Below are 22,764 nucleotides of genomic sequence, written 5' to 3'. Positions count from 1 at the left end.
CCTTAAATTTCTTTTGATACTGATTTGTTGAAGATGCAGTTTTCAGGTGCAAGTGTCATGGTGGAGTGTTTTTTTTTTTAGTATGGTGTATAATATTTCCACAGTATGTCAGGGTGTCAGAATAAAAATGATCAGGCCATTGACCGGACACAGTTTTCGATTAATTAAAAGTGGGGCTGAAGTGCTCAAAACTGAGTCAGAAGAATACCCTGTTGCACATTCTCAAGTTAGGGGGGCGTTTCCTCAGATAGGACCTTTTCCGTTATGTAAACGAGTCTACAGCTGCGACCATCCACACTTGCAGCGGCTTCAGCCTTGTTTCGAGGGCAGATTAAATGTGGCACGTTTAAAGATATTTACGCCAAGCGTACAAATAACTAAGCATTACGATTATCGCCTGGTCGGCTAGCCGGGTCACCTGAGAAAACCTGAGAAAGCGCCGAGACTGAGCAGTTGACTTGGGGGTAACTTTCAAGGAACTTTTGGCAATGTCATTTTGACCCTGAACCTTGCATTGCTCTTTGACTATACTCATAAACGAACATAGAATTACTGGCACATTTGAATTATTATTGTGATGGAGATTTCATTATTGTGATGGAGATTTCATATTACTGGTTACACAGCATTACAGTGTATGAGACAATCCACCACGCATGCTTTCATTTCAAAATATACTCTCAGAATGTAGCTGATTCGCGAATATTAGCGAATGCGTTAGCGCGATTCACACGACTCTATAGAGAGTAAATGAACTGTCATGATACGCTGGATGTGACTCGCACCGCATTGCGACCACATAATCTGAGCAAATACATTCAGTGGCTACACTGGCCATTACTCTGTACAAGACTGTTCAGAGGTCCTATTGCAACTGCTTTAAAGCTGTTGTGTTTCCGCAGGAAGGAATTCAGCAGAGCAAAGATGGCGGCCTCCTTGCTCAGGATAGGACGACTTAGTTCGCTCAAGGTAATGTGTCTTTTTAAAATGAATATATTGTAAATTTTAGATAATCTCAACGTAAAGAGTTCCTATATACCGCATTTAGCGATTTCTGATATGTTCTCGTTTAGTTTGGCTTGATCGATACGGACCGCTGCAGCTCGTGAAAATACTAAGGCCGAAAACTTAGAGTTCATTTTAATTCTAGATTATTTCTAAACCTCTTACTTGCATTTTAAATCTTATTCTCATTTTAACGTTTGTAACCCCTTTAGAGGTACTGATTGCTTCTGCATATAGTGGTCAGAAACGTTCGTTTTGTGAAGGCCGTTGCAATGGCACGCGGCTTCGAGTAGATAACATAACTGACAGTTAAAGTTTAAAGAATTTATCGCACTGTGTGGATTTTGCATAGATTTTTGTGTGTGTCTCTGTTGGAACAGAAGTCTCATGAATGTCTTTTCATTGTAGAAAGTTTGAAAATATGACGAAACAATTTTTTTTTTATTGAAAAGTGTTGGGGTACATTTTGTACTTTCCTATCCCCGGACCAAGTTCTCATGTGAAAGATTACAGTGCTATACCACGCAAGATAAAGGAACTTTTTCGCCTACCGTTCCCATTTCTATAAAAATTAAATGCCTGAAATAAGACACAAATTCTCCTCCGTTATCCTCTCAGATTCAAACGACTGACCTTTGTCGTTTTTCATAGTCTTCCTCTTGTCTGACCTTTTGGTGGAAAACTCATGATAAACGGGCTCATGATAAAAGTTCATTCCTGTTTTGATTACTATTATTAATTATTAATTGTGTTCATTATTTTAAAGGGTGTGCAGGGTGTGGGCTGGGGTGCTTTTAGAAGAGCGCCAGCAGTAACATTCAGTTCAAAATCTGGAGATGGCAAGAAAACCACAAAAAAGAACAGCACAAGTAAGTTTCATTCAGGTTGGGTTTTTTATAAATGTTTAGAGACCATTTTTCTTTTCTTTTCTTGTCTTGGTGTAAGAAGAACAATGGGACAAACTCAAATAGTGGTACCAGCACCTTGAGTTCCTGAAGGAGAAATTCCAGTATTGTCCAGTACTGGCTTATACTCTCCTTGAATGCTTGGCAATATACTTTATTTGTGACAAGGCAAGAAATCACAGACACAGCGTGTCCTGGTAAAATTTAGCCTATTTATCTGTTGAACTGAGTAATAGAATCCCAGTAGTTGACACAGCCAGTCTGTTACAACTGTGAATACTGTACTTTTTTTTTAATCATTTTGTCATTTCTATTGAATGAATCCTTACTGACGTGCCATGAATTTTTCACTCTCAGGAGTCAGATGTATGTTTTGCTCCCACTTTGCCCCAAGTTTGACGGCTTTGCTTTATCCAAAAAAAAAGAGAAAGAAAGAGAAACTCAAATCTGCTTGGAAATTCTGCAAACATGTTGAATCAATTGCTTTAGTTCATCCAAAGACTGAGAAAATCCTGAAGTCAACCAAACAGTTACTGAGTGAGATGCTATGCATACGAAAGAAAGAAGAGTCTGGGAAAGGGCTCACTGTCAGCACCGGGATGACAATGGCAGAGGACACACGAACGGGCTACCATTGGATTTTGAACATGCCACTTCACAAACTCTAGGGAAACTGATTTGTGGATCTGAACCCACACACTGCTGAATGGTCTCATTAAGAGGATGGCAGTTATCTAATAGCACTGTTATGTAATTTTCATCATTAACGATTCACTAAACCATTTGTTTGATTCTTTTTCTTCCTCAATGAGAATATCTGAAATCTGGGTGCCTAGTTTTTTTTCAACGCGGCGTTCACAGCCTTGAGCGATGTGAATTTGTAACCTGTCACAGAGTGCCAAATAATTCCTTCAGCATTTGCTCTGAAGATGTCACAGCTAGAGAGCTCTACAAAGAGGCTGACAGTTGCAAAGCAGACTTTTCAAAGAACAGAACATTTCAGACGTCCACAGCAACTTGTGAAGGGCAGAAGAATTGAACTCTCATATACATGGACCTGTTTCCAAGAACTAGAACATTTCAGACGTCCACATCAACTTGTGAAGAGCTGAAGAGCAGAAGAGTTGAACTCTCATATACATGGACCTGTTTCTAAGAAGCAGAACATTTCAGATGTCCACAGCAACCTTTGAAGAGCAGAAGAGTTGAACTCTCATATACATGGACCTGTTTCTAAGAAGCAGAACATTTCAGACGTCCACATCAGCTTGTGAAGAGCTGAAGAGCAGAAGAGTTGAACTCTCATATACATGGACCTGTTTCTAAGAAGCAGAACATTTCAGATGTCCACAGCAACCTTTGAAGAGCAGAAGAGTTGAACTCTCATATACATGGACCTGTTTCTAAGAAGCAGAACATTTCAGACGTCCACATCAGCTTGTGAAGAGCAGAAGAGTTGAACTCTCATATACATGGACCTGTTTCTAAGAAGCAGAACATTTCAGATGTCCACATCAACTTGTGAAGAGCTGAAGAGCAGAAGAGTTGAACTCTCATATACATGGACCTGTTTCTAAGAAGCAGAACATTTCAGATGTCCACAGCAACCTTTGAAGAGCAGAAGAGTTGAACTCTCATATACATGGACCTGTTTCTAAGAAGCAGAACATTTCAGACGTCCACATCAGCTTGTGAAGAGCTGAAGAGCAGAAGAGTTGAACTCTCATATACATGGACCTGTTTCTAAGAAGCAGAACATTTCAGATGTCCACAGCAACCTTTGAAGAGCAGAAGAGTTGAACTCTCATATACATGGACCTGTTTCTAAGAAGCAGAACATTTCAGACGTCCACATCAGCTTGTGAAGAGCAGAAGAGTTGAACTCTCATATACATGGACCTCTTTCTAAGAAGCAGAACATTTCAGAAGTTCACATCAACTTGTGAAGAACTGAAGAGCAGAAGAGTTGAACTCCCATATACATGGACCTCTTTCTAAGAAGCAGAACATTTCAGACGTCCACAGCAACTACAGAAGAGTTGAACTCTCATATACACGGACCTCTTTCTAAGAGGCAGAGAAAGATATTTAATGGTTCCTCAGTGATGTAGCTCATTACAGAAAGCATAACTTTTCATTTTAACTTTAGTACCTTTTATGCTGTTTTATACGGCAATCAGAAGTCATCCCAAGGCAAGTACCTTACAGGCATAAGGGTCGCTTTCAACCGCATGGGCAAATTATTCACCGTTTCCGAAGAAGTATGAGAAGATCAAAGAGTACAAATTTGGTGCATAATCCAGCCAGATTAGAAAAATCAAAGTTTATTTCAAGAAGCAATGAAATAGTACTCCAGCAATGTCTTGAAGAGGAATGGAAGCTTTTTTTTTTTTTTTTGTCCCTCTGAAAAACAACAAGTACAACAACAACAACTTGTGACTGAACGCATTTTTGTCAGACCTGATGCCTGAGACGACAAGCACAAGCACATGCTTGGGACCACAGAAGACGCAGTAGCTGTTTGTGGCAAATTGAACATCTTTGGCTCGTGTTAGATTTATTCATTTGTTTGTTTCTTTGTTTTTTGGAAGCTGCAAAGGGACACGTATGCATAGGTGCTGGTACCACAATTTGACCAATACACTGAGTTCACTTTGGACTGCTGTTTAATTTTTCTGATAATCTTTCTATTCCTTCATGTGCTAATGTTATTTATTTAGAGCCCTCGAACGAAAAGAATGGAAATTACAGACGTTCATGAATAAGAGTATCATTGTTCATCCTTGAAACCAGTCAGGTCCTTGTTTTGCTGACACTGTAATGGTAATGACAACTGGGGCGAAAAATCAAATTCCTTACAGTTTTGTGTTTCAGTCATTAATGCTAAAGATAAGTTATACATTTATTCAGCTGCATATTTTACGTGCAGTTTTCTGTTTTTGGATAAACGGTTCATGTCTGGCTAAAGGTCACTCACCAGAACTTTAAGGGATTGGTTACCAGTTTTTTTTTTTTTTTTAGAGCGCTGGGTAAGTTGCTTAAGTCCAATTATTTCTTTGGTGGTCCCGGTGGGGTCAAATGACATGAATAAATCTCGTATGTTTGCCCTCCTTCCCTCCGTCCTAGAAAAGTCCGCGCCTAAAACGTACTTCGATATAGAAAAACTTGTCCAGCACAGGACGTATGTGGAATTCCCCAAGAAGGAGGTTGCAGCTGCTGCTGCAGCTGCAGCTGCACAAGCTGCGGCTGCACCTCCTCCACCTGCAGCGGAGCCTGTCGCTTCTGAACCGGTTGTGGCTGCCACAGCTGCTCCTGTGGCAGAGGCGCCGGCAGCCACTGAGGCCGCAACTCCTGCTCCGGAAGCTCCAGCTGCAGAAGCCGCTGCCCCTGAAGCCCCTGCTGCTGAAGCCGCACCAGCTGCAGAAGCTGCTGCCCCAGAAGCCGCACCAGCTGCAGAAGCTGCTGCCCCAGAAGCCGCACCAGTTGCAGAAGCTGCTGCCCCAGAAGCCGCTCCGGCTGCAGAAGCTGCTGCCCCAGAAGCCGCTCCGGCTGCAGAAGCTGCTGCCCCAGAAGCCGCTCCGGCTGCAGAAGCTGCTGCCCCAGAAGCCGCTCCGGCTGCAGAAGCTGCTGCCCCAGAAGCCGCTCCGGCTGCAGAAGCTGCTGCCCCAGAAGCCGCTCCGGCTGCAGAAGCTGCTGCCCCAGAAGCTGCCCCTGAAGCCCCAGCTGCAGAAGCCGCTCCGGCTGCAGAAGCTGCTGCCCCAGAAGCCCCTGCTGCCGAAGCTGCTCCGGCTGCAGAAGCTGCTGCCCCAGAAGCCGCTCCGGCTGCAGAAGCTGCTGCCCCAGAAGCCGCTCCGGCTGCAGAAGCTGCTGCCCCAGAAGCCGCTCCGGCTGCAGAAGCTGCTGCCCCAGAAGCCGCCCCGGCTGCAGAAGCTGCTGCACCAGAAGCTGCCCCTGAAGCCCCAGCTGCAGAAGCTGCCCCTGAAGCCCCAGCTGCCGAAGCTGCGCCTTCTCAAGAGATTATAGCTGAAACCCCAGCAGTAGAAGCTGTCGCTGAGGTAGTTGCTGAAGCTGTAGCTGAAGCTGTGGCTGAAGCCATCCCTGCTGAGGCGGTGGCAGAAGTGGTTGAAGCTGTTGCAGAAGTGGTTGCAGAAGTTGTTGCAGAGGCAGTTCCAGTTGAAGCTGCAGTTGAAGCTGCCCCTGCAGAGGAAATAGTAGACCCCGCGCCTGTTATTGCTGAAGCTGCAGACACCCCAGCTATGGCAGAAGTCGTGGAAGCGCCTGAGGGTACACACCACACCCCCCTTAACCCCCTCTTTCCCTTCTGTGGAACCTTCAATATATTGACAACCATTTATTCATTTTCATTTATGGGTTTCTTTACGTAAACATTTTAAATGATTAATGTTAAAGTGTAAGTAAGGTTACCCAAATCACAAAAGCGCTTCTTATTCCATTTTACTTTGCTTACAGCTTATTCATAACAGTCGTAACAATGTATTTTCTATAAGTGCGTAGTGTATTTACCAAAGCTTCTAGACCAACAACACTGCAGCCATGTAGACTCAAGCCTACACACAGCGGTTGAGTTCAGACCCTAAGCTAAAGTGGAACCAGCTAAACCATTCTGGAAGTAGTTTCATCGTAATATGCTCTGCACCCAAAAGAACGAGGAAATAAAAAATAAATAAATAAATAAATAAAACAGAACTGGATTACCACAGAGGGCCATATTTACTGTGCCATAGGACCTTGCCCGGGTCAGACTTTTTAGCCCAGCGTGGAGTCATGCTGCTGGTTACACCTTCGCTTTGGTCATGAACATGACCAGCATCTTCCCTCCTCACCTCTCTCCTGGTGCTTGGCGAAATTCTGCGTCATCCGCATGAACTGCGTTCATTTTGACCACATCATAATGCACGTTTCCGCTACCCTTTCTCTCACTGCATTATCGCTCTGGGCGCTCATTCTTTCATGCATTACCCGCTCTGCTGTGCCATGCTTTTTTTTTTTTTTCCTTTCTTTTTCTATTCTTTTTTAAAAGTTTTTTTTTTTTTGCATTATCTGCCTTGTTGCAATGAATTGGTGTCTGCTGCAACCACATTCTGTGCTGCATTGCGTTTTTCCGTTCTTTTCGTTTTCACACCTTCCTTTCACAATTTCTGTTCTTTTTTTTTTTTTTTTTCCCCTCCTCATACTCTCCTTTTGTTTTTATTTTACTGTTCTCTTTTTTTTTTTTCATTTAAACATGTTTTTGATTTTGAGCTGTATTTTCATATCTCTGCATTATCTCCCAGTTCTTTCTCATATTTGTATATATTTGCCCACATTTTCCAGAATAGTTTTTGTTAAAGGTTTTATTATAATAGTGGTACTATTATTTTGTTTTGCTAATGCTAATGCTAAGGTTAAAAAGGCTCTGATTATGCAAATGTTGTACTTTTTCTTTTTTTCCAAAACTAACTTTGAAGTTTTTGTGATAAAGCTAATGTTAAGGTTATGGTGACACGTGGTACACTCATATCGATAAACGTTCTGTTTGTCATCGCAAAGAATCGGACGCTACTACAGTACAAATGTCCATGCGGAGAGGATACATGACTTCATTTCCTGTCAGCTCTTTCCCTTATTCTCTCTCACAAACCTGCTCTCCTCTCTCTGTCAGTGTCTCACTTGTGTTGTTTTCCCTGGGAGTCGCATGATATCAGTAACCAGTAATTTAACCTTGGGCCCTTTTCCGTGTATGGTGTATGTGTGAAAGATAAATGTGAAAATGTCACTTTTCCACCACCTCCTACCCCAACCTGAGATCACTGCACACAGTGAGTTTGAGTTTGCACTCTGGTTGCTGTATGTGGAACGTACGTTAAATGGAGGATGTGGAATTGAAAGGTTTATGAAGTCACGAAGAACGTTCTAACAGTTCCAAATGAAACCATGCTCGACACTGATTGGTGTTCATGAGCAGCTTCATTTATACACAGTTTTTTTACCTGATCCTTTCCCCCCTCCTTCTTTGTCATGTAGATGTCTTACTGTATCTACCACTCCCAGGTGCTGTTTTTGTGCATGAGGGTTATAGAAATGGATTCTTCTTCAGTGTAGTGATACAAGGGGATGGCGATTCTATGCATTCAGATGCATGAACATGGGTAACAGATTTCACTATGATTGAAATAGTAACTGTTGTTTTTACTGACTCGCAGCTGGATTGGACCCCATTCAGAAACTCTTCCTGGACTCAATCCGCGAGTACTCCACAAAAAGCCAGTAAGTGATGCCCGTTCCCTCACTTCTTCTTTGCTGTTCTCAATATCTGCGCTTTTCTCAGCCGCTCTTAATCCTTTATCACTTGTTCACCGTGTCCTCCCCTCCGTCTGAAACGCTGCCGTACCCCTCAGGACTTCGGGTGGTCTAGTTGATGCGGGAGCTGAATATGAGAAGGCTTTGGCGGAGGAAATGGCCAAGTTGCAGCGGTTGTATGGTGGTGGTGATCTGACCACGTTCCCAGACTTCAAATTCCCTGGTGAGTCGTCATGTATCATATATAATATATAATATATTACATATATTCCCTGGTGAGTCGTCATGTATCATATATAATATATAATATATTACATATATTCCCTGGTGAGTCGTCATGTATCATATATAATATATAATATATTACATATATTCCCTGGTGAGTCGTCGTGCATCATACATAATATATAATATATTATATGATTGGAGGTATGGAACAATATAAATAAAGTGAATATCATTCTTTGCACACACAAATGCTAACAAATGTAACAAATATAGTATTTACAGTAATTTTACTGTCTTAGTACATATTTCAAAACATCAGGATAATCTGTTAGTGAATGTACGGGGAGTATTACGTGAAATTCAGTTTGTTCTTTCCAGGAGGTTATTTTCATAACCCAATAATAAACTGGAATTCATAATGCACAGCTGAGAAGTATTATGTGAAATTCAGTTTGTTCTTTCCAGGAGGTTACTTTCATAACACAATAATAAACTGGAATTTCATAATGCACAGCTGACTTCATTAAAGACTGTAGAAACTTAGTCTGACTTGTGTAATCTTTGTCTGTTGGACTTTTAATGAAGAACTGAAGTGCTAAGTTTTACTGTTTACATGTTGTTAGAAATATTGTACACGGTGTAAATTTGTTTTTGTTTTTTTAAACCCACAGAGCCCAAATTGGATGAAGTCTCCAAATAAACATCAGTATATTTTTCATCGTTGTTCTCCCGTGTGCCTCTCCCACAATGCAGTTTAGTGAAAGTTTAATAATTTACGTTGTCTGTCAGAATTTAACCTCTTTGTCATACATTTTTACTGGAACTCACTTTTTTTTTTCAATACCGTGGCTATGGGAATAAACTTGCATATATACTGAATGCACCATTTGGAAGAAGAGTTGTAGCCTAGCTGTGAAGTAATGTATGCGTTTGCACACAGTAATAATGGGTGAAGAGATTGTATGATATGTCTGGGGAACCAACTGAATAAATCCTGATCCACATTTTGTTGTATGGTCTGTTTGTTTGTTTGTCCTACACAATCACTCACTGAAACCCAAATAAGCAGCTGCTTTGAAAAGATTTAAGATTTGTTAATAATCAAAGGTTCATCTTTGGAAACTAGGAAAGATGAACCTTTGGTCTAGGAAACTGTCATTAAGTTAAAAGAGTGAGGCAAATCCAAAATTCTGCGAAGTGACCAGTTGTAACTGAAAGAACCACAGGTTTATGGTTTGAAACTGGTTGCTATGCATTCCTACCTTTGTAGCAGGACATTCTAGCTTTTTCTTAGTCATGTGGCAAAAGTGAATTTTTTTGGTCAAATGGCACATCATACTTTCTTACAACCCATCACCAAAGGGATTCCACTCTTCATGATGTGTGGAGATGATAGCTTCATAGCCTTGTTCTGCAGTGACACAGTACTTACTTGATCACTCGACCATGAATCGCACTAAAAGTTACTAATTAAAGCCTGTGGATCTCTGCAAGACAACAGAAACTGATGAAAGTTCACCTGTCGGCAAGATGATCGTAAACACTCTGCTTAGAATACATAAACCCCTGAGTGGTGTAGTTAGTGACCCTAACTGGACCCAGCTGAAATCGATGAATGTGTACATGAATAGTTTGTAGGTACCTGCTTGTCCCAAAAAGATCTAAACTTGAACCAAGAGTGTCAAGGGCATGACATTTGACAGGGGATAAAGATCTTGTCACAGCCATAATATGTTTTTTAACTACTAAAACTAAAATTTGGACTTTTTGTGTTTACGGGGGGAAAGTATTACATTCACTAAGTAATACCCAAGTCATGAAAAACAGTTTGTGGACAAAATGTATACTTATACATTTAGCAGATGCTTTTATCCAAAGTGACTTCCAAGAAAGACAGAATACCAGCCGAGCACGTAGTAAGCAAGAAAGCATAATCTGCGTGGCCTCTCTCTCTCTCTAATTTTGTGTACTTAGGTTACTTACCAGGGGAGTTTCACTTTGAAATACATGGCAATAGAGTTTTGTCAGTTTAGACTCCCACTGTGTTAAAGGAAATGAGAACTCTTGCCAAATTTGAATGGACTTGCTTTTGAATAAGCCAGCAACATTTTCTCCAGATCTATACAAGCCATAGTGATCTATTTCTACTGTCAAGTTCTGTGTCACTCAGTGCTTGTATTTGACTTTTGGAGAGTTTTTTGTTGTTGTTTACTTACTTGTTTATTTATTTGTTTGTTTGTTTGTTTGTTTATTGGCATCACAGCAATACAGTTCATTGCAGCAAGTTAAAAGACATCATGGCAACAAGGCCATGTCTAGTGCAGCAAAGGGGATGGTCCCTAAAAAACACAGCTGCTAATCTGTTTTAACCCTCTATGGTACGGTGCGGTACGGTATTTCGTGATTACCGACAATTCTGACAACAGTTTGAATAGTTTGAAATCTACATTTTAATGCTTAGATCTGGCTCATAAATAACCAACTCTGAGCACTTCTGTGACATTAAAAAATCGGAAAACGCTCTTCACCAGATGAGTCCACACCTAAATTGTTCCATCTGTAGGTTTACATTGTGTTAAGCACAATTTCTCTGGTACAGTGCATAATTTATACATAAAAATACAATAAACGACGACGTACATTACATAAAATACTCACAAACAGTACTTTCCAGTACGAAAAAGCGCTGTGCGTTTGCGAAATAAGCGTTGACACGACTCCAGCTTAATTCACTTCAACCCTCAAATCCTTTTGCTAGGAACTATAACGTACGTTTAACGTTTCCCCACGTACAATAACATCGCAGGTGCAAAAATGGCGACTTCCCTGCTCCGATTAGGACGACTCGGGTCGCTCAAGGTAAGAACATTTTATTCATGTCTGCTGTAGTTCTGGTAGAGTGTTTCATGTCTTATTGACTGCAAATACCTATCTGTCAAATGGAAATAAGTGAATCAAAATTCTGACTTTCCTGTACAGAGTTAGTGTCCTTAACCTTAAGACTTAGGCATAGCTAGCTAGCGGGTGTGTTGTGAATAACTGTATAAAAGATTTATCTGTATGTACACCAGTGTTTTTAGACATGCATATTACAAATAGTTAAGTTAGCGACTGTGGCAAGCTCTTTGATGTATTCCATTGAAAAAGGAGAACAGGATTACTTCCTAATCGTTAGGTGTATCTAATACTTGAACGTAAATTGATCTAGCTGTCACTGATATTCGCTCAATGAGTCGTTTAAAATCGATCTGTCAATACTCTGTCAATGTTCTTACTCTGCTTTTACGTAGTGTCTCCAGCGCGAAAGCTGGGGCATTGTGAGGAGGCCTTTGGCGGCGGCACTCTGCACTAAAGCTGAAGAGCCTAAGAAGGCCAAGAAGACGAAAACTCAAAGTAAAAGTAAGGGCATTACGCTAGTCAGCTATTTTATTTATTTTCTTTTATGGCTGTCTGTTCATTTTCTGTTTGACAATATTCTCTCAAAATTATTTCATTTGATGTACAGATGTTCTGCTGGAACCTCCGTAGGCTTTGACATGGTTGAATATCATGGATAACTGCAAGTGTTGAACTATGTGAAACGAAAGGGAACTGACAAGACTTTCGATGAAAGTCATGTCAGTCTTTATTTTATTATTGTTTTGGTTGTTTTTTCACCTTACATTTCCTCAGATTTCCATAATTTCTTAATTTAAACTTCCCTTACTATTTTTTAAGCACTTCAGTGCTGCTTATCTTAGCAATATTAATCCTGTTATGGTGTACACTGCCCTCAAGATTCTTAGGTACCGTTTCGAAGTCAGATGGTTCCAGTCAAGTGAATAATGTATTTTGCCATCAGTCACCCATGGTATGGTCATCTCTCCCAGAGTATCAAGCCCCATGCAGTATGTGACTTTGTAATTGAAATTTTAAAGAATTTCATCCCATTTGTTCCATTTACCATTTTCTCAGCTGCAGAGGCCTCTGAGGAGAGGGCTGCTCTGCTAGCCTACAAGACCGCTGTTGCCTTCCCTGCTAAGCTTACAACCCCGGGATTTCTTTCTGATGGAGTAGCTCTAGGTGAATCTGAATTAGGTGCAAGTCCCATCACTGCAGAGACTGTAGCTGCCGCAGCTGCGACGGCAGCAGAACCTGTCACTCCTGCGACCTCTGTCGAGGCAGAAGATTCTACCATTCCAGAGAAAGGAGCAGCAGAGCCAATTGCTGCTGCTGCCGGTGAAACCAGGACTGATGCTCCTGCCGTCGAGACAGTGGCTCCTGAAGTCACTGTTGCAGAAGAACCTCCTGTTGTTGAGACAGCTGGTGCCGGGACCACGGTCGCAGAGCCTGTTTCTCCAGCAGACGAGGCTGCCCCTTCACCTGAGGCTGTTGTGACAGGAGCCACGTCTGCTGAAACGGTGACTTCAGAAGTTGAAGCAATGCAAGAGGCTGTTTCTGAACCTGCTGTAGTTGTAGACACCACAGCATCCATTGCTGACACAGCTCCAGTTCTCGAGGATGTTGCCACTGAAGTTGTAGACTCAGCTGTGCCTGTTGAGAAACCTGTAGATGCAGTAAGTGCTGAAGCCCCAGATGCAGGAGTTGACGCAGTTTCCCCTGAGCCTGCTGTTGCCAAGGAAACCACAGCCGGAGTAGAGGCCGCTGCTGATCAAGCAGCCTCCTCATCTTCCAGCGACTCAGATTCTGACTCTGACTCTGACTCGGATTCTGATGACGAGAAATCGGAAGTGAAGACGAAAGCTGAAGAGGAGGTCCAACCAAAAGAAGAAAAGGAGGCTGTTGCTCTGGTAGAAGCTGTAGCAAAGGAGCAATCCCCTCTTGCAGAGAAGGAGGGAGCGACTGAAGCAGTTAGTGAGCAGTCCATTCCGGAGAGTGTAGAATCACCATCTGAAGCAATTCTTGCAGCAACAGCTGCTGAAGCTGTTCCTAAAAGTACAGGAGATGATTTGGTTGAAACAGCTCCAAAAATTGCTGAAGCTGTTGTAGATGTAGCACCTGAGGAAGTGCCCGCACCCAGTGCTGAAACAGCTGCACCTGAAGTAGCTAGTGCTGAGGAAGTTGTTGATCCTGCTCCAGTCTTGTCGACAGCTGCGGCTGAAGTAGTCCCTGAGGTTGCCACAGAAACCACTGAGGCGCTGGTGGACAGTGCGCCAGAAGTGAAAGCAGAAGCTGAAGAGATCATTACCGAATCAGCACCACAGGTTGAAGTCACTCCAGAAGTCGCTGTTGAGACTACCTCAGAAGTCACACAAGAACCTGCTGCAGCTGCAGCTGCGGCAGAAGTTGCTCCAGAAGTCGTTGCTGAAGCTAGTCAAGACGTCGTCGCTGAAGCTGCACCAGAAGCTGTCGCTACATCTGCTGAAGAGGTTGTGCCTGAGGCTACTGCTGAAGTTGTGACTGAAGCTCTATCAGAAACTGTAGAAGCTCCAGTTGAAGCTTCCGCCAAAGTTTTGACTGAAGCAGCCCCTGCTGAGGAGCTGGTAGACCCTGCTCCTGTGATAGCTGAAGCTGCCGAAGCCCCAGCTGAAACCGAAGTTGTGGAGGCGCCTGAGGGTACAAACCACATCCTTTTAACCGCTATCTCCTCTGTGGGACCTGCTAACCACAGATGGACACATTTTCTTACTTTTTTACAAACACATTCTTAAATGGTCATGGTTAAAGCTCTATTTTTTTTTATGCTACGGTTCTACTTTTAATGCTACCTTCACATAAATGCTTTTGTCCTAAGCACTCATATTCCATTTTGACTTGGCTTAGTCATATTTAGCTCATCTTAGAATGTCGTGATAACTGACTTTGCCATAGATTTTGCTGCTGTCGATGATGCAAGGCAGTTGCATATGAGTGTGCTGTAGGTGGACTTACTAATGTGATTTTTTTTTTTTTGGTGGTTGTCACTGCTGCATACATGCATGGCTGCTCACTGCATTATCCATACTTGTGTTTGCATGCTCACTTTTCCAACCTCCTCTAACACTTGTTTCCAATGTGCTTTTGAATTTCCTCACCGACGCAGATTCTTTAGAGTTTGTGGGATTCTAATGTAGTTCCTTCAACTTATTATTTTGTTCTTGCCTATATGATACACACAGCTGTCTGTACTCCTCACCTTTTTGATTTATCACTTGCTCTTATGTTCACATCTGCACTTAGGTGACTTTTGAGTAAGCTCACATGGGACATTTCACACAAATGCACCCTGACATGCTCCATGTAGTATTCTTGTTCCTTGTCTCATGTCTTGCTGTCCTTCTCAACACGTAGGAATTCTGTCTGGAAGATTTCTTCTCTCCATAACAATGTTCTTTCTCTTTCCCAATCTGATAAGCATCTCCACTCCCAGTGCAATTTTATGATATTTGTTTAATAAACTGTATGTATGTTTTCTGTTTTTTCTTCTTTTTTTTTATTATCTTTTTTTTTGGGGTTATGAAATTCTATATGCTAATGTTAGTGCTAAGTTTTATTTCTTAAAGCTAAGGGTAAAGTATGTGTCCATCGACGTGCTCTTCCAGATCCCGTCACCCCTAATTGGAGAAAATGACCTGGGAGTGATTGAGATTCATGTCCTATGAACTCTGTCTCTGTTTTAATATTATGCCACCTTGTCTCTCTCCATTTCTCTGTGTTTTCATTGTTGGAAAGGCATGTCCTCCTAATTACTGAAATGTTGGGTGTGTATACTAAGATTTTTGGATGTGGGAGAGTTTCATTCTTCAACTTGTGAAAGTTTTCTTCCAAATGATCGATGTGTTTAGCCAAGTCCTTAAAAGTCTGAGACCTTCTGAGATGGCATTGCTTTCTATTTCATTTTATTTATTTATATTTTATATTCTATTTTAAAGAAAATCTAAACATTTAAAAGCAGAATGTGTAATACTTACCACTTCTCCGCCTCACCTATTTTTAGTGTTTTTACCCTTAAGTTATTTAATATTATTTTATATGAAAGCTTCATAATAATAATTTTCATTTATACGTTCATACTATGTATGAAATAATTGTCAGTTTGTGATTGACTAGCTTTGAGAAGCAACGTTTGGAGCACTAAGAGCCAAAACAGAGAGAAAGGCTGCTGTCTGTAGTGTAGACGCAGCCTGGACCAATTCACACCTCCCTGTTTGCAGTATTTGTGGCCTCAGTTGGGGGAGAGGAGCTTTAATGAAGAAGGAAGTGACCATTGTAAAACAATACAGTCAGACGTGTGAATATTTAAATCAGCCTTTAAAGTGCGTGTAAAGAACTGCTGAATGGTATTAAGCCAATCTCATGTGCTTAAGATATGATACTTCATAGGGTCCTGTGAAGAAAAATGTTCCATTGACATACGAAAATGCGCATTACATGGATGATTACTTTTAAAGTGCATGTAGCAGGCCATAATTTGGAGGGCTAAAATAGTGTAGTAAGACATGCTGTCACTATATTACTGTTTTACTCTTTCTTTTTTTTCTTTTCTTTTTTTAACGTCATAAAGCTACAAATGCCAAAAAATTATAACAATTACTCTTTGTCATTTTTTCCCTGTTGTAGAATACTAATTTTTTTTTCCCCCGCAGAGACAGCCTCAAAGCCAGAACCAGAACCAGAACCGGAGCCCTTCGATAACACCACGTATAAAAACCTTCAGCACCACAACTACGACATGTACACGTTTGCAGACCTGGATGTGGAGATGGCCAAGCATCGCCTTCCCCAGCCCTCCTCAGGGAGACCCTCTCCTCGACACTGATTTCAACGCTTGTCCTCTCAGTCCTGCCCCTTAAAATATTGATATTCTATAACTATGTTTCAGTCAATGTATGAGATGATTTAAGATCTCACAACTTTCCATTGCATGGCAACAAGGTGTGTGCGCTTGGGCCATTAAAATATGTGATTGAACAGTACCAAGTTTACTTTTTGTGATTTTTTTCCTCTCTGGGTTTTAGTGATGTGTCCTCGCTGGATCAAATGGCTTGCTTAGTCATTTGAAAGAGGGACGATTGAAAACCTGTAATATCAGTGGATATTTTGATCTAAGGTGGCCTTTAGAATTTGCTGTTGAATACAGGTCATTTGTATTTTTGGATCACAATGGGTCGCCATGATTTACTGCCTGTCTGTTGCAATGTCTTGACCTAATTCCTAAGGGTAATGTCCAGTTGATTATGACTCAATGGATAGTGTCTCCCTTATTTCAGACTATTTCAGTATTGAACTTTAAACCACGTAAGATTAGTTTCTTTGGAACTGTGGAGAGGGTTATTGTTTGCTTGTTTCATAGCCTATTTTTAGATACATTAGACGTTTGTAACCAGACGGTGGACAGAAAAACATGAGGGTGTAGGCAAAATAGAAATGTACTTCCACTTATTTGTGGGTAAACTAAACAGAATATGTCAGCGATTAGGTTTTCATATAATATATCAAAACAGATCGCAATCTATTCCTCCCTAACTCAAGAAATGGAACCCTAATTCTCAAGGGGGCGAGCACAAGCAACTTTTCACGTCACATCTCCTCCCATTTCATAAATATTCATGAAAAAAAGGCCCTGCGTCGCTGTACGTGATGACGCAGCGCGACAACTGCGGATCCCGATTGCTGCAGCCGCTTGTCAGTGTGACGAAGATTGGCACTCAGGTAAGCTGTCACTCAAAATCCTCTTTTTCCGTTCCCTATCAATCAAACAATCCGAGCAACACACTAAAATGCCTTGGGTCAACCTCTGGACATAGAAGGGGTGGCGGATTCCCGGAGCATTTCCGTTACATTCGAGACACAAACAACCGAAACCTTGTCGACGAAAAAAATATGTCGGCTTTTTTGGGGAGAGAGGAGGTTTCTATTCTTGCAAGGGCGAGTACTGTAAGCAAGGCCCAGCTATAGCAACCCCTCTCCCCTCAGTTGCGAGTTAGGCTAGGGGAGGGATAGGCATCTGTCCCTCGCTTGATTGATTGACTTAGAGTGGGCAGGTTTCAGGACTAGAAACAATTAAAGGGACAGTCCAAAATGCGGTTAAATAACTTTACAGAAATGAAACAAAATTTTTGAGAAATGTTCATCTTTAACGTTGTACAGAGTTGGCAGCACTTTTACCGACGTGCAGTTCTGGTCAGCTATTTTGCTAATGCTGTATTTAGCTAACTGCAAATCGGTAATACTGAATCTTGCTAATCCTCGTGTAATGGCTATGTTAGGTTAGCTAACTAACTTAATGCAGCTGTTACATTTGCTAGCAAGTAAGCTAACACGCTAATGTGCGATACATAACTACGGCGATATGGCGTTTAAAACTAAATATTTAGTCAACTAATCAGGTGCAATACACTTAAATTTGCATGGGCGTGAATTTACACGTACGTAACGGGTAGTTAACCGTTTATATAAGAATTTTGCCGTTACCTGGTCATCACCAGCACGTTTATTACGGATCAGAAATATTTTACTTCGCGAGTGAACTACAGAAGTTCTTGAGCATTAAATGAGATCAAACAAGTATCGGTAATACAAACAGTTTATTGCTTAACCATTTGCTGGTTAAAACGAACTTGCAAAATGGAACGTGTTCGTAATGTAAGCTGGACTAGTAGACCACGGTTCCTCTAAACCCAGGATTTATTTGGGAACTGTTTTGAAGGCTGGTAGTCAACGCTCGAGCGCGTTGCTTATCGCCAGAGCACCACAGGGCATGGTGGGTGTGTGAAACAGAATGTACAGGCGTGTGTTATGAATATGTAGGTGGAAGTTATTTTTTGTGCACTCATATGCATATACAGAAACAGAATCCACACGATATGAACATCAACACAAAAATAAACTCGATGGTTAGATTGAAAATCGCAGCTTGCCAACGGCACATAAGTTTGTTTCGTCACAAGAAGGACCGACATCATCTTTCATTTATCCGATCAGCACGATGATAATTCTGATACAGTCTCATTTACAAATAAATAAACGAATAAACAAATTAATAAAGACTTTTATTGCCATGGTGCCACGACATGGTGGAGCGACGACTGTAAATACATGTTTGTACTATATGTGTTAGATTTAATTACCCCCTGCAGTTCCTGAGGTCTTTTCTTTCTGTTCTAGTACCAGCACAACTGGTTGCGCCCGTCAGCTTGTAAAACAGTGGTTCACGTGAATGGCTTGTATAAATCAAACCAAAATGCAAACGTGTTTTCAAGTGCTCGCCATGTTGTAGTTCACGCATAACGTAGCCTACTTGAATAATTTCTGTATTTCCATAATAAATAGACTCTCCCGACAGATCAAAGAAACAAAGAACGAAAGACATTTGAAGTAAATTTGTTTTATTCCTTTCCCCCATGTAATATGTTGGTAAATTGATGCTAGAGATTGTAATTTGTTTGCTGTTACTGCTTGTTAGCCTCAATAAACTTATGAATGCACGTACATATTGATCATGCAACAACCCCATATTTTTTACCACTGTGCCTTTACCTGTACTGGTGATATTTAGTCTACACTGTACAAGTTTAAAAACCCCATTCATAAGGTCAAAGCATAGCCATTAGGTACTAAAGCATATGAACTTGTATTTTCAATGTGGTTTTTCCCTATCCTGTCACTTAAAAAAAAATACCTGACCATTCACCTGATGTACATATGAATAATTGAACGGATGCATGCTTTGTATGTGTTTTCTCAGGTGTTTTGCTGCTGCCCGTCTCTATAATGTGTTAATACTGGCAGCAGCTATGGAAATGATGGAAGCCCAGTCCACGTCTATAGAGAAGTACCAGGAGGGAGAGCAACAGGTGGGCTAAGAGGAGAGGCAGTCTTTTTATTTTAAATCTTGGGTCAACACATATTACTTTATGAGTGTTGGTTGTTTGTATGAAAGCACACTGAATGTTTAGGTTTAAGAAGCGTGCTAACGTGAAATTTGTTTTTTTGAACGTGTTTTTATGTACTTTTTCTAGCCTGCTGAAAGATTTCAAATAATATGTTTTTGTCCACTGTGGTTTAGATGCAGGGAGTGGAGCAGGGTGACGGTGACCCAGAGAAAGGCTTGAATGATGGGAACACAGGGAAACTCAGCAGCCCCTCCCCCACTAAGCCCCAGACACCAATGGATGCAGACAAGGCTTCCATTTACAAGTATATAATCTCTCTCTCTCTTACACACACACACACACACACAAACAAACATGCACACACACCGGATAAACACTTGTTCTTGTCGGATCTGTGGTTTATCTCAGTCTCACTCCACCTCATTCTGCCTCAGTCCGTTAACAGACTTTCCCTTTTCCATTTTTAATACTCTTCTGTCATATCAGGTATATTTAATATCTTAACTTTATGTATATGTATGTGTGTTTGTGTGTCCCAGGCATCCCCTGTTCCCTTTGTTGGCATTACTCTTTGAGAAATGTGAGCTGTCCACTCAGGGTTCTGACTGTGTGACCTCTGCCAGTTTCGACGTTGACATTGAGAACTTTGTACGTGGTCAGGAGAAAGAAGGCAAAGCCTTCTTCAGCGAAGACCCCGAACTTGACAACCTGGTGAGAAACCTCACCTCACTCAGACGTCACTGAAACGACACTCGAACCGCGTCTCACTCAGTCACGCTGGACAGCGGTGGAATTTGTGGCCGTCGCTAATTGTTTCTGTGTCGTTCGCCTGCGTTTTCAGATGGTCAAAGCTATCCAGGTGTTAAGGATTCACCTGCTGGAGCTGGAGAAGGTCAATGACCTGTGTAAAGATTTCTGCAGCCGCTACATCGCCTGTCTTAAGACCAAGATGAACAGCGAGACTCTGCTCAGCGGAGAGCCGGGCAGTCCTTACTCACCTACACAAACCCAGGTGAGTCTCCAGGTGGACTTACTGCCAGTTACCCACTTCTATAAAGTCAGAATAAAGAAATATAATGTAATTTTTTTTTGCAGACTTCCAGTTCTTTCACAGGGTCTGTCAGTCCTCAGGGTATTATGGTCCCTGCCTCAGCCCTCCAGCAAGGCAACGTTACAGTGACGGCGGTTAACCCGACCCAGATGGTGGCAGGTACGAGTTACGACTCCCGAAAAGGTCCCTTTGGATCACATCCGAACCAGACAGAACCACTGATAGAAGTGTCATGATATTCTAAATTAAATCGTTTTTATTGCGTGATCCTTAAACATCCACATCTCGTCTCGCTAGATATACTTAACACTGCTATTACCAATGTGTTCCTTTGTCATAAATGGTAAAAATGGAGATAATCATCATTCTTAAGTAGTCATCTGTGTGTGTGTGTGTGTGTGTGTGTATGTGTTGCAGGTGGCACTGTTTACCAGCCTGTTACAGTAGTCACACCACAAGGACAAGTAGTGACACAAACCCTGTCACCTGGGACAATACGCATTCAGAATTCACAGGTTAGGATCACTCTTTCACTCTGTCACAGGGAGAACTGCACATTAACTGCATATTACACACACGCTCACTCATATATACATACACACGTACGTGCATACGTACATACATACATACACATACCCAGAGATCCATTCATTTGATGTGCCTGACTCTTCCTCGTAGCTCCAGTTGCAGCTAAATCAGGACCTGAGTTTCTTCAGTGCCGATGACAGCTCGTCCAAAAATAAACGAGGCGTCCTCCCCAAACACGCCACCAACGTCATGCGCTCATGGCTTTTCCAGCACATCGGGGTGAGTCACGTCTGCTCAGAACTGTCACCTCTGGCCTGAATGCCCAGGGAGGCCTCTTCTTTAACTTTCCACTTCACTCATGGTTCTGTCCTCCCCCCCGCCCCCAACCCCCAACCCCCACCCCCTTCTTTTTCCTCAGCATCCCTATCCCACAGAGGATGAGAAGAAACAGATCGCCTCCCAGACAAATCTGACCTTACTACAGGTCAACAACTGGTTAGTCAAACAGTCTCTCAATAACATTATAAGAACACAAGGGCTGAATTTTCATTGCAATGAACTAACTCATCCCGGCCACTCAGCTGATTGGTCAGTTAACGTCGGCCTCCTGTTCCTGATTGGGCCTCTTGTCCACTATGCTAAACCAGTACGCTTTCCTCCACTGTAGGTTCATAAACGCACGCAGGAGGATCCTCCAGCCTATGCTGGACGCCAGCTCGGCAGAAACTCCCAAGTCCAAGAAGAAGACGCCACAGAACAGGCCTCTGCAGCGCTTCTGGCCCGACTCCATCGCCTCCTCCGTACCCCAGCAACAGCTTGCCATGCCAGACGGTACTGGCTTTCAATATCTCAGAAAGGCTGTTATACACAACAAACAAGAAAGGATCGCAAGTATAAACAACAACAAACAAAACTGTCCACAAAGCAAACAAGAAAGGATCACGTCTCACTTCAGTTTGACACGCAAATCCTGTCTTTTTTTTTTTTTATCAAAACATAAGATGAACCCTTGTTAATGCTAGCCAAAGCCTTCATAACGCTAGCCAAAGCCTTGGTAACGTCCCTACAGTGGTTAAATACCTAGGATTCCCCACCAGTCAGTCAGACCTGAAGAAGCCTCTTGGATGAGAGGTGAAACGTCTTCAAGTGTCTACAAACCAAGTCCAGTTGCCCTTGACTTAACCCGTTCTTGGATAACCCTTGTCAAATGTCTTTGAGAGCCTTTCCATTCTTTCTTCTCGAGAAGGCATCTTTGATATGCAAAAACTGACAGTAACATGTACAGAGATGCCTTGTTGTTCAGACACCGGTTTAGAATAATCTTATTAGTGTCATCAAGTGTTATCAAGTCTGGCCTGGGCGCAGGCCAAATGAATGAAATACTTTGATAATGAGGCTTTGAAAAGAACCCATGGTAGAAAGACACACTGATTCAGACCAGTTTTGGTAATCAAACGGTGGTTGTGTGTTCATTTCGTTTTCTGTTCATTTAGGTACCATGGTGACTGTCGGCATGAGCGTAGACGGGTTTCAGACGTTGTCCGACGGGGCCGCGCTGGCGATGCAACAGGCCGAACTAGGCAATCACAGCGAAGAGGAAACGGACGAGAGCGGCGACGAGGACGACATGCACCTGTCCTCCGCTAACATGCACGGCCTGGGCCTGGACGCCAGTGACTGAGACACGCACGCACGCACACACACACGCATGCATACGCTGATCCGAAAACTTCCACACAACGACAGAGGTGCACAGTGATTTACCTACATATATATTCATGTGCTCTCACAAGTAAAACCGCAGCTCACATATACAGCCTTAGCACTGCTGATACTCATACACTACAGAGAGAAAAGGGGTAATGAAAGGAAATTGTACACAACAACAAAAAAACCCCCTTAATTGTACTATATGTAGACGTAGTCCTTTGTA

General features: G+C 42.1%; 3 protein-coding genes across 3 annotated transcripts; all 3 read left to right on the top strand.

The window, feature by feature from the left end:
* The first annotated feature begins 279 nt into the window (after positions 1-279).
* On the top strand, positions 280-9,442 carry LOC115822572 (transcriptional regulatory protein AlgP). The gene is made up of 7 exons (XM_030786475.1): positions 280-464; positions 903-969; positions 1,772-1,874; positions 5,037-6,194; positions 8,114-8,177; positions 8,309-8,433; positions 9,110-9,442. Exons 2-7 carry the CDS (start codon positions 925-927, stop codon positions 9,136-9,138), a joined length of 1,524 nt encoding a protein of 507 aa, XP_030642335.1. The 5' UTR covers positions 280-464; positions 903-924; the 3' UTR covers positions 9,139-9,442.
* Positions 9,443-11,249: 1,807 nt separating this feature from the next.
* Positions 11,250-14,089, top strand: ndufv3 (NADH:ubiquinone oxidoreductase subunit V3). The gene is made up of 3 exons (XM_030787615.1): positions 11,250-11,297; positions 11,729-11,837; positions 12,393-14,089. The coding sequence occupies exons 1-3, from the start codon at positions 11,253-11,255 to the stop codon at positions 14,087-14,089; spliced, it is 1,851 nt and encodes a 616-aa protein (XP_030643475.1). The 5' UTR covers positions 11,250-11,252.
* Positions 14,090-17,056: 2,967 nt separating this feature from the next.
* On the top strand, positions 17,057-22,512 carry pknox1.1 (pbx/knotted 1 homeobox 1.1). Its single transcript, XM_030786773.1, has 11 exons — positions 17,057-17,069; positions 19,105-19,213; positions 19,426-19,556; positions 19,792-19,963; positions 20,094-20,264; positions 20,348-20,462; positions 20,721-20,818; positions 20,982-21,110; positions 21,250-21,326; positions 21,499-21,662; positions 22,325-22,512. Exons 2-11 carry the CDS (start codon positions 19,154-19,156, stop codon positions 22,510-22,512), a joined length of 1,305 nt encoding a protein of 434 aa, XP_030642633.1. The 5' UTR covers positions 17,057-17,069; positions 19,105-19,153.
* The last annotated feature ends 252 nt before the right edge of the window (positions 22,513-22,764 follow it).

This window comes from Chanos chanos, chromosome 10 (assembly GCF_902362185.1).
Source record: "Chanos chanos chromosome 10, fChaCha1.1, whole genome shotgun sequence".
In the NCBI taxonomy this organism is placed as follows: domain Eukaryota; kingdom Metazoa; phylum Chordata; class Actinopteri; order Gonorynchiformes; family Chanidae; genus Chanos; species Chanos chanos.
The sequence above is the reverse complement of the archived record's forward strand: the minus strand, read 5'-3'. Positions and strand labels throughout refer to the sequence as shown.

Coding starts and splice junctions, on each gene's coding strand:
- LOC115822572 (XM_030786475.1), top strand. CDS start 925: ATGGCGGCCTCCTTGCTCAGGATAGGACGACTTAGTTCGCTCAAG. Junction 1,875..5,036: donor CACAAAAAAGAACAGCACAA/GTAAGTTTCATT, acceptor CCTCCGTCCTAG/AAAAGTCCGCGCCTAAAACG. Junction 6,195..8,113: donor AGTCGTGGAAGCGCCTGAGG/GTACACACCACA, acceptor ACTGACTCGCAG/CTGGATTGGACCCCATTCAG.
- ndufv3 (XM_030787615.1), top strand. CDS start 11,253: ATGGCGACTTCCCTGCTCCGATTAGGACGACTCGGGTCGCTCAAG. Junction 11,298..11,728: donor GACGACTCGGGTCGCTCAAG/GTAAGAACATTT, acceptor GCTTTTACGTAG/TGTCTCCAGCGCGAAAGCTG. Junction 11,838..12,392: donor GACGAAAACTCAAAGTAAAA/GTAAGGGCATTA, acceptor CCATTTTCTCAG/CTGCAGAGGCCTCTGAGGAG.
- pknox1.1 (XM_030786773.1), top strand. CDS start 19,154: ATGGAAATGATGGAAGCCCAGTCCACGTCTATAGAGAAGTACCAGGAG. Junction 20,265..20,347: donor ACTCACCTACACAAACCCAG/GTGAGTCTCCAG, acceptor TTTTTTTTGCAG/ACTTCCAGTTCTTTCACAGG. Junction 21,111..21,249: donor GGCTTTTCCAGCACATCGGG/GTGAGTCACGTC, acceptor CTTTTTCCTCAG/CATCCCTATCCCACAGAGGA.